The 11,577-nt window shown below is 31.8% G+C and overlaps 1 protein-coding gene across 1 annotated transcript; it reads right to left on the bottom strand.

The window, feature by feature from the left end:
• Positions 1-7,944: 7,944 nt before the first annotated feature.
• LOC120142851 lies at positions 7,945-8,908 on the bottom strand. The gene has a single exon (XM_039157337.1). It carries the CDS (start codon positions 8,863-8,865, stop codon positions 8,047-8,049), a length of 819 nt encoding a protein of 272 aa, XP_039013268.1. The 5' UTR covers positions 8,866-8,908; the 3' UTR covers positions 7,945-8,046.
• Between the last annotated feature and the right edge of the window lie 2,669 nt (positions 8,909-11,577).

Here is an 11,577-nt window from a genome sequence, read left to right as displayed (position 1 = left end):
CTTTCTATTCTTTCTCCATTGTTCAGTATCGTTTTGTTATGAACTCATTGGGCAACATTTTCAAAATTATCTACAATCCTCATCAATCTCTTGTTCCTGGCTCTAATGGCTTCTAGCTCAACATCAATCTCATGTTTGTGGCGCTGATATGAAGTTTCCATGTTGGCTATGGACATATCAAACATATGATTCTCGACTTTGCATCTTTCTAAATCATCCATGGTTGTATTATGTCTTCTTTCTGCAACCTGTAAAACATGAAATGACTTTTTGGCTTAACCTTCATGCATCTTGCTATTCTTTCTCCATTGCTCAATATCATTTTTTAATTCAGTAACCCCTTTTGTCCGCTCCTCAAAGGACGCACTTGAGTTTCGTACCTAAGTAAACCTTCTTCCTCCTGGATGCCCCCATTGATATCCTTACCTTTTAACGCTTTTGGCTCCAACCGAATAGAATAATCAGTTACCAAACCAGTTCAACCTTTCATCTCAAACTCCATGATCTAAAAGGTGATGGACTCGATGCTTGAAGGCAGTGCAATTCTCAATGGCATGTCCATGAGCTCCTCTTGAATTGGATTGAGCTGGAGTCTTCAGGTTTATTTCTCCTGACGTTGGGAGCAGAGTCTCAAATGACAACGAGTTCTAATTGTGGGGCTTCTTTTCATCTTTCTAAACTTCTACAGTTGTCACCATTTTCTTGGGATATCCAGACAACTTGTTGATATGAATGGTGATTGTGCGTGACTTCTCAGGTTTGCTAGGATTAGTTTACTCTAAAGTAGTCCATTGTGTATTTGATGTCACATGATCGTTTTCATCGAGCTCTTTTCTTTCTCTTGTAGAAGTCTCTTTTCTCTTGGCCAGAACAACTAATATATTCATCCTCTTGGACATTTGCTCTCTTATCTCTCTTATCACCTTTTTCTCTTCGTCGGACATACGATCTTTGGGTGCATAGCTCTCCACTATCCTCGGAGTCTCCTCAAGATGATATTCCCTAGTTGTGTTATAGTTTACTTGACTGTAAAACCCTTTGTCCATTATGAAAGCCTTTTACTGTGATGACCACTCACAAATCAACACGTTTTGATTATGTCATGATCATGCGATGCAAGCAAAAAGAAAAACAATCATAAAAACAAGTTAGTAAAAATGATATAACAAGATTATTATAGAAGCAAATAGCAAAATTGATAAGATAATGCAAATGCAAATACATTGGGTGCTAATTCCAAAAGCGATCATCGTAGAACAACCTTCATCAGACTATAAGCGCTCCTTACACTAGACTGACGAGCTTCGTTTTCTTCATTTACTCGATCTAGGCCTTTCTCGGGATTTGATGTTGTCTTTGTAGTCGTTGTTGGACTACTCAAAGTGTTGACCCACATTTCTTCGTTTTAATTCACCCATTGTGATTATGGGATCTCTAGACTTCCATTTCTGTGGCATTCTCCAAGAGGAAAATGGTCTTTAATCTCGCGAAGGATCTTCTTACTATTGACCCAACTATCGTTTGGCTATTTAATATCATCTTGATCTTTGTTTAATGAGAATATTTGATCAACTTTGAGCTTTTCCCCTATCTATCAATTTTGTTTGTAAGTTGTCGCCCTTACAGTTTTGACTACCTAGTTATGGAACTCTTATGTCGATATGAAAGCTTTCTGATTAGATCAATCACTTGTGAATTAATACCTTGTTTGGTTACGATGTGAAAATGCAAATGTAAACATAAGGAAGAAAAAATAAGATAACAAAAGAAATTATTAGTACCATTTAACCAAAAAGAAGAAGAAATCTTTACAAAAGGAAAAGATCCTACCCAACATGGTATATACCCTGACATGCTTTTATAACAGTTCTACCCAGACATGTTTTCTACCCCCATGCTTTGTTCAACAGATAAATCCTAACCTCATGCCACCTAGTTCGCATGCTTGTTTGAAAAAAAATGAACCTAACCGCATACTCTTCTAGTTCTCATGTTTTTTCAAAATAAATAAATAAATTCGAGAAGAAGGTTAGAGTGAGTTTCCCCTTTGTGACTTTTAAAGAACCATAAACAGAAATTTAGTATGAAACAAGTAAGGTTTTGGTACTACTAACAGGGTCCTCGAATTATCCTTTGCTAATGCCCCCTTGAGCCTGCGAGACCCTCTATCCTCACCCATTATAGGCTTAAATGAATTGAGTTCAATTCGAGAGGATGCATTTCCCTATGTCCATGTGAGGAAACTCAATGTTTAACTCGTAAACATGAGGCATATGTACCCCAGAGGTTACTTGCTAAAGCTCATGCGGAGAAAAATAATTTTTCTCACGTAAGCGTAGCGTTCACCCCTACCTAACGGGACAAAGCATAGTTAAAAGGCTCTAAGTATCGAACGGTTATAGTGCGAGTGGGGGGAAACTCACAATCCTTCGCCTCGATCCAAAAACAAATAGACCAAAACAAAACTAAAAAATCTGAAACATGTAAATCACATGTTAGCACAACTAATAAATAAAAGATGTACAATGTGATGCAACCAAAATATGAGGATAAAAATTTAAATATCATTCGAATTTACCATTTTCAACTAAAAAGATGACGTATAATCAATTACATCACAACTCTCTAAGGTCCCCAGCGGAGTCGTCAAGCTGTCGAAATGATCCTTAAGCTTTTTAGGGTTATGAAGGGGATCGATCCAATTTAATCTTGGGAAAAGGTTGGGTTTTAAAATAAAACAAATAAATATTTTTGGAGTTTCCATCGACCTTTGGGTTAGGTAGGTCGAATACCTAAGAATACCTTTTAAAATAATTTTAAGAAAAATAATTTTAAAAGATAAAAATTGATCTACGTTTAACCAGAAATTCGTTTGAAAAGGGTTCGGGAGTCGATTATGTTTGGGAATGATTAACACCCCCACAACGCCCAAAATTGGTACCTAAGCGATTAAACGTCATATAAATATTGAAATTGGCAACTTCAAATATACATTTAAATTATGATCATTTTAAAAAAAATAAAAGGGTTGTTATTTTGCGCGAACAATTCTCGAAATTCCTTCCTTGTCAGTTAAGGGGCATTTCCATGGATTCCCCATACAAAATATTATTGCCCAAATTTTTAGATAAAATAGATATATTAAATAACAAATTCATTTGAATCTAAAAGGTACTATTTTGTTCGAAAAAATCTTGGAAACACACTCCTTGTTAGTTAAGGCGCGTTTCTATCAATTCCTCGAGTAAAATAATATTTGAAAATATTACAACTAGTGGGACATTAACAAATATATAAATGATGGACCAAAATAATAAAAATGTTAACTTTAGGGATTAAACTATACAACCAACAAGAAATCAGGGCAACCATTGCAAATATTTCATAGATTAGGTGCTGCAATCGTAAATAAACCAAATTTAATCATCCATGACCAAGATGGAATTCATTAAAATAAGGCACTCAAATTAAAATATTTCTAAAAAATAAGATAACAAGTGAAATAGGACTGAAATGAAATAAAAATAAAAACAATATCCAAATCATAAACCATTAGTGACCAAAATGTATAAATTGAAGATATCATATCTAAATTATAATTAAATAATAAACAGAACCCAAACAATGGTTAAAATGAATAAAAATAAAAACCAGTGACAAAATTTGAATAAATCACAATAATAAAAATGACTAAATGGAAACAAGCACAAATTATAATACCAAATTACAGAAATAAAATAAACAAAAGACTAGTGACCAAAATAGAAAAACACACATGAAGTAGAGGGATCTGGAAGAAAATAAAAGGTTAGTGCGCAAAAATAAGAAGGGAAAATCACTAAATCAGTCCCTAAGTATTTTAAAAAAATTTGAACAGTCACTAAACATGACCAAAATGCAAAACACGCCTAAAAGTACAGGTACCAAACAACAATTAAACCAAAAATATATAACATGCATAAGAAACAGGTAAATTACAAAAATGATCCATGAAAGTGACCATTTTGTAAAAACACACCTAACTTAGGGAGACCTAAGTGTAATTTCCCCCAAAATTTTCTATAAATATCATCTTTATTTCAATCTTTTTTATTTTTTTTAATTTTTTCTTTTAAAATATTTCTAGAGAAATGATCTCCATTCTCTCTAGAAAATCTGTTATCGCTGGTGGCTTACAACTCGCCGGCCGCCGTTCCATCCGTCGTCGGCCGTCGCCGCTGGTTGTCATTGGTCACCAAATTTTACCATGAGGCTCACCTTGACCTCCCTGTCTCTAATCTGGGTCGGTTTCGCGAGAATCGACCCAAAGCTTCACAAAAATGGCCAAGATTATCTCAACTTCCACTGTCCCAATCTCCGCCGTCCGTCGTCGGATTGGGCCAATTTTCAAAGATGTTGTTCTCCATCATCTTCTCCACATCCTCACCATTCGGGTCTTGGAAAGGTGACCCTGACCACCGACAAAGCTCCGGTCGAATGGTAAGAACCCCTATTCTCTTCTCTATCTTGCTTCAGTTTTGTTTGGTTTCAAATATATTGTTTTTTTTTAAATGAGAAGATGGAAAGTTGAAAAAAAACGATTCCCAAATGCTTCTTTCTGATTAATGAAAAATAGGGAATGATACAATGATTTTTCGAGGAACCCTTTAACTATTTTTATAATTTTTTTCGAATCGGGGAGCCTTTTTACGAACTCTCCCGCTTTACAAATTGTTTTTTTTCCTGAATGAATCCCCTTTGTTTTCTTAAAACTGAAACAACCTCCCTTCTTCCAGAAAGCCATCCCCCTATTACATTTAGAATAATAAGTATATATCTCTGATTTGTTGCATGGGTTGATTGACAAGGAATGATGGTGGCGTGCTCATTTGGTTATGGCAGGAGTAACTGATGGTGGCAGGAGTAGTTGGGGTTACAGTGATGGCACAGTGGCTTCACGTGGGAGATCAAACCGAGTCCGGTTCGGGTTGGTTGAATTGGGTCAGTTTTTGGGTTGTTAGGCCCGATTTGGGTACTTGTTGTACTAGCCTGCAAAGGAAATAAAATAAATGTTAATAATAATAATAAAAATAATAATAATAAAATAAAGACGGGTTCGGGTTAAAACGGATGTCGACAGGGGTAAATTATGTGTTTAGTAGCTAGATTATCAATGTTGATTTGTTTTAGTACCTAAACTTTCAATTTTTCAAGACCATACCTAAAGTTTAGTTTTTGTTTCATTTTAGTATCCCTCTGTTAAAAACTTTAGTTTTTGTTTTATTTTAGTACACCGTTCAAAATTTAACACCGAGTTTTGAAAAAAAAATGAAAGTTCATGTACTAAAACGGACAAAAACTAATAGTTTAGGCACTAAATGCGTTAATTTTTTTAATGGCGGGTACTAAAATTAAATGAAAACTAAACATTAGGTTTGGTTTTGAAAAAAATAAAAGTTTAGGTACTAAAAATGGCTAAAACTGAAAGTTTAGGTAATAAATACATAATTTACCCTTAAAATGATATCATCAATTCTGTTAATTTTTTAATAATGGATACCAAAATAAAATATAAACTAAACTTTAAGTGTGATTTTGAAATAAATATAAAGTTTGGATACTGAAATGAAATAAAAATAATAATTTAAGTGATAAACTTGTAGTTTACCCTTATAACTATTAGAACACCTTAATTCCTTAGAATATATAAAAAAATGATTTAAGGAATAAAAATAGAAAACAACTTCGCCTAGATTGTCAGTTTGCAGCTAGCACATTATTAGTACTTGTACAAGAAAACTTAACGGTCACGTTAACTTGTATGTAATCATTAAAAAGGGGTAAATTATGTGTTTAGTATCTAGATTATTAGTCTTGATTCATTTTAGTACCTAAACTTTCAATTTTTCAAGACCGTATCTAAAGTTTAGTTTTGTTTTATTTTAGTATACCTCTGTTAAAAACTTCAATTTTTTGTTTCATTTTAGTATATTGTTCAAAATTTAACACCGAGTTTTGAAAAAAATGAAAGTTCATGTACTAAAACGGATAAAAACTGATAGTTTAGGCACTAAACGCATTAAGTTTTTTAATGGAAGGGTACTAAAATTAAATGAAAACTAAACATTAGTTATGATTTTGAAAAAAAATAAAAGTTTGGATACTAAGAAGGGCTAAAACTGAAAGTTTAGATACTAAATACATAATTTACCCTTAAAATGATATCTAAAATTATTTTATTTTTTTAATAATGGATACCAAAATAAAACATAAGCTAAACTTTAAGTGTGATCTTGAAATAAAAATAAAGTTTGGGTACTGAAATGAAATAAAAATAATAATTTAAGTGCTAAACGTGTAGTTTACCCTTATAACTATTAGAACACCTTAATTCCTAAGAATATAAAAAAAATATCTTTTAAGGAATAAAAATACAAAACAAACTTTGCCTAGATTGTCAGCTAGCAGCTAGCACATTATTAGTACTTGTACAAGAAAACTTAACAATAACGTTAACTTGTATGTAATCATTAAAAGGGTAAATTATGTGTTTAGTATCTAGATTATCAGTCTTGATTCGTTTTAATACCGAAACTTTCAATTTTTCAAGATCGTACTTAAAGTTTAGTTTTGTTTCATTTTATTATCTCTTTGTTAAAAACTTTTGTTTTTGTTTCATTTTAGTACACCGTTCAAAATTTAACACCGAGTTTTGAAAAACAAATTAAAGTTCATGTACTAAAACAGACAAGAACTATAGTTTGGGAACTAAACGCGTTAAGTTTTTTAATGGCGGGTACTAAAATTAAATGAAAACTAAATATTAGGTATGATTTTGAAAAAAATAAAAGTTTGGGTACTAAAAAGGGCTAAAACTGAAAGTTTAGATATCAAATACATAATTTACCCTTAAAATGATATCTACAATTCTGTTAATTTTTTAATAATGGATACCAAAATAAAAGATAAGTTAAACTTTAAGTGTGATTTTGAAATAAAAATAAAGTTTGGGTACTGAAATACCCTTATAACTATTAGAACACCTTAATTCCTCAGAAAATATAAAAAAACATCTTTTAAGGAATAAAAATACAAAACAACTTTGCCTAGATTGTCAGCTAGCAGGTAGTACATTATTAGTACTTGTACAAGAAAACTTAACAGTAACGTTAATTTGTATGTAACCATTGAAAAGGGGTAAATTATGTGTTTAGTATCTAGATTATCAACCTTGATTCGTTTCAGTACCTAAGCTTTTAATTTTTTAAGACCGTACCTAAAGTTTAGTTTTTGTTTCATTGTAGTATCTCTCTGTTAAAAATTTTAGTTTTTGTTTCATTTTAGTACACCGTTCACAATTTAACACCGAGTTTTGAAAAAAAATGAAAGTTCAAGTACTAAAATTGCGTTAAGTTTTTTAATGGCGGGGTACTAAAATTAAACGAAAACTAAACATTAAGTATGATTTTGAAAAAAATATAAAAGTTTAGGTGCTAAAAAGGGCTAAAACTGAAAGTTTAGGTACTAAGTACACAATTTACCCTTAAAATGATATCATCAATTCTGTTAATTAATAATGGATACCAAAATAAAACATAAACTAAACTTTAAGTGTGATTTTGAAATAAAAATAAAGTTTGAGTACTGAAATAAAATAAAAGTATAATAATTTAAGTGTTAAAAGTGTTGTTTGCCCTTATAACTATTAGAACACCTTAATTCCTAAGAATATAAAAAAAAAACTTTTAAGGAATAAAAATACAAAACAACTTTGCCTAGATTGTCAGCTAGCAGCTACCACATTATTAGTGCTTGTACAAGAAAAAGGGAAAAGAAAACTATATTTGATTGAAGGATACGTAAATGGGAAAATTATAACTATTAGAACACCTTAATTCCTAAGAATATATAAAAAAAAAAAAAAAAACTTTTAAGGAATGAAAATACAAAACAACTTTGCCTAGATTGTCAGCTAGCAGCTACCACATTATTAGTGCTTGTACAAGAAAAAGGGTAAAGAAAACTATATTTGATTAAAGGATACGTAAATGGGAAAAAGAAAAGAAATTATTTGGCATTGGAAGTGCAGCGTGAAGGAATGTAGGTTCCATTGAAAGGATGGAAATGCAAGTGGCAATCGAGATGACACAAGAACCGAACCGACCCAAGGCGGCCCACTCTCCATCTCACCCTGGCGCTTCCTTTCAGATCCAACGTGATATAATCACGCTTCAACGCCGTATCCACATTCTGAGCTTGTTCTGGATCCAAGGGTATGGGCGACGACTGAACCAAATAATGGAAATCAACCGAACTGTTCTTACTCACTTCGAACGGCGGCGCCACCAGCCGGGCTATATCTTCCCCGTTCAAGCTGAGAGTGTAATTGGAATGCGAGAAGCTGGCGTGCGCCATCTTGTTCCCGTTCTGAGCTCGGATCACGATGGTGGCCTGAATCTGCAGAATGCCTGCGTAATCGATCCGCAAGGGATCGAGGTGAGCGCCCACGACGCTGACGTAAGGCACCCTGGGATGTATGACTAAGTAGCCTACGAAGGTGACGATGCCTGCGATGATTACGGCTAAAGTGATGACGGTGCAGACGATGGCGGCGCACCAGAGCCAGAGGGGCGTACGGCGTTCACGACCGGAAGAGAATTTTGGATTTGTGGGCATTGGGTTCGGGGGTGGATGGATGGCAGCAGCATCCGGTGAGATTTTTATTCTTATTGTGGGTTGGGTTTGTGCAAATTGTGAATGGGCAAGGGTAAAGGTGAAGATGAAGGAAAGGTATAAGATTGGGCGTAATTGGTGGGGAAGGTTTTCGTATCTTCCTTTCTTTTTTTTTCTTGCTTTTCCTATGTAGACATGTACACGCATTTCCATTTTCTCCTCCTTTCTTTCCTATTCTCTAGAATATGCACTTCATTATCTTATATTAACTTTTTAATATGCTTTTGCGTTGTTCATCTTTTTTACATCTAATTGTTAATCAATTTCTTTTTTATAATAAACTTCACAACATATAATTTAATATATTTTAGTAATAAGAAAATATATATACCTAAGATTTTATGTTAAGCGAAATTTTTAAAATTTTACAGGAGACAAATTTATAAATTTTTAGGGGTGAAAAATATTAAAAGAAAAAAATCTAAAATATATGATAATTTAAAAATTTTAAAAAAACGATTGCCTCAACCCTAATCCATTTTTGATAATATATATAACCCTAAACCCTTAAACTCTAAATCTTAAATTGTAAACATTAAATCATAAATCTTATACCCTAAACTTTGAATCTTGAACCCTAAACCCTAAACCCTAAACATTTGTATTGTATATTTTAAAATGTTTAACACGATACATGTATTTTGGTAAAAAAAATTAATGTGGTACCAATATTTTGAAACAAAAATTAATGTGGCACTTAAACTATTATTATGTGTATTATTATTAGTACTAACTCAAATATCATATTAATACGTGAATGAAATTTCACATACTACACTTACTAGCAATGTTAATTCAAGTATCATATTATACAAAATGATGATTCAAGTTCTAGCAAAGTATAAATATTACATTGAACATCTTAAAAATATATATACCGAATTAGATATTTAATCAGAATATAAGTTTCATTTTAAACATTTTTTCCAAAAAAAAAAACAAGTACCACATTAGATACTTTAAAAGTACATGCACTACATTAAATTTTTAATTAAAATACATGTACCAAAAAAAATAGGTATTTCAGGTCACAGTCCAGCTTTTGCTAGGCTTGAGAAACAACACCATTAATAAGCTCAAGCCCATTTCGATTTTTTTTAATTTTTGGAAATTTAGTAAAAGACTCCTGGGATGAACCAGCTCAAGGTAATCCAATTATTAGGGGTGGATGTACTAAGCCTCATAAGGAATAAGTGTATCATATTATTTAAAGAATAATGTGAAATTTAATTTAACGTGAGATAGAAAAATGAAAAAAATAAAAACTTTCGTATACTCATTATTTTTAAAAATATATTAAAATTTTCAACTCTTATTCTTAAATTTCTGGATCTGTTAATCAAAAAATAAAGAGTTATTAGAAGACGTGAGCTGGAAAGTATACCGTTTGTTAATCTTGCTACCAGAGCACTATTCCAATGAGAAGCAGATTCATAAAGAGTTATTAGAGGCAGGGCAGCAGCAAAACAATTTAAATTAGATTTGTTTGGATTTTGGGTATTAACCAATAAGAAGAAAACAAAAATGAAATTTCATCATTTTATTTTGCTCTTTCATCTTCTTCCTCTGTTCACAAGAACGTGGGTTCAGAATTGTAACAGAAACTTGGCGGTTTTTTTGTGTGTGGTAATTTTGCTCCTTCGTGAGTTATATTACTTGGTTATTCAATTTGGCCATTCACTTATTGGTAATTAATTGAAGATTTTTGGAAGGGATTGATGGAATCAACAAGTGACAGATTTAAAAATGAGAGTTTAATTTTTTTTTAAAAATGAGTATGTAAAATTTCATTTTTTTTCTCTGTCCATTCGTTAATATATTGAAATAAGTTTCATGCTGAAAACATCTTTCATGTTTCATTTAAAGTATTTAGAGGTTCTCATATGAATCTGTAGCAAAATATGTTGTTAATTTGTTGTTGATGAAACTTCCAAGGGTGATATTCAAGGGAGTCCATCCATTATTAAAGGCAGGAATAAGGTGGTTGAGTGAGGTGGGGAAAGATCACTCTTTTAGTGTTGTTTTGTAAGTTTGGAGTGGAAGTTGAGTACTACTCTTAGTGTACTTACTAATGTTAGGGTTGATTAGGATTGTAAATAACCTTTATGTTATGATATTTGTTTGGGTAAACTATATATTTAGTTATCTAATTATTATTTTAGTTTTATTTTGGTCACTCAATTATTTTTCTTTAAAAATCATCACTAGCGTTATGTTTTTGGTTTCATTTTGATCACACGTCATTAAAAAATTAACAAAATTATTGACATGATATTTTTTTCCTTTTTTAATGATGATGTAATATCATCTTACGATGACATGCCAATATTATCTTAACTTTTTAACTATTATGCCAAAAATATGTGTATCCTTTTTTCTTGTTTCCATTATTCTCTATTTTTGGCTTTATATTTTTTTTCTAACTCACTTCTTGTTCCATTTTTGCACTTACATTACATTTTTGGGTAGAATCTTAACTTTTAGTTCAATGAATTTTGGGTTTTGAAATAATGTCGAGTTTGATAGGGTCAGGGAAAAATTTCACTCATAGGTTTCGATTCAGGTGAGACTCTTCTAAATTTGGGTTGAGCCAAGTGTCTAGTGGAGATAAGAAATCATAGGATTGAGATCAGAATGTTAGATTAAAATCCATAATTATGGTTATTTTCGTATTTAATATGATTTTGTTCTAACAAGTGGTATCATCGTATGTCATGTTAAATCATTGAGAACTAATTGATTTATTTTTAGATTGATTCACTTCTTAGATTTAGGGTTAATATTTCACACGAATGAGGGTATATCAAATTTAGGGTTATTTTTTCGTGCGATTTTAAAGTTTTCAATTATGTTTATGTTTTGGTA

Source organism: Hibiscus syriacus, unplaced genomic scaffold (assembly GCF_006381635.1).
Source record: "Hibiscus syriacus cultivar Baekdansim isolate YM2019G1 unplaced genomic scaffold, ASM638163v2 tig00002237_pilon, whole genome shotgun sequence".
In the NCBI taxonomy this organism is placed as follows: Eukaryota; Viridiplantae; Streptophyta; class Magnoliopsida; order Malvales; family Malvaceae; genus Hibiscus; species Hibiscus syriacus.
The sequence above is the reverse complement of the archived record's forward strand: the minus strand, read 5'-3'. Positions and strand labels throughout refer to the sequence as shown.

What these genes read in the sequence shown, in the direction of transcription:
- LOC120142851 (XM_039157337.1), bottom strand. Translation starts at nt 8,865, where the DNA reads ATGGAAATGCGTGTACATGTCTACATAGGAAAAGCAAGAAAAAAAAAG.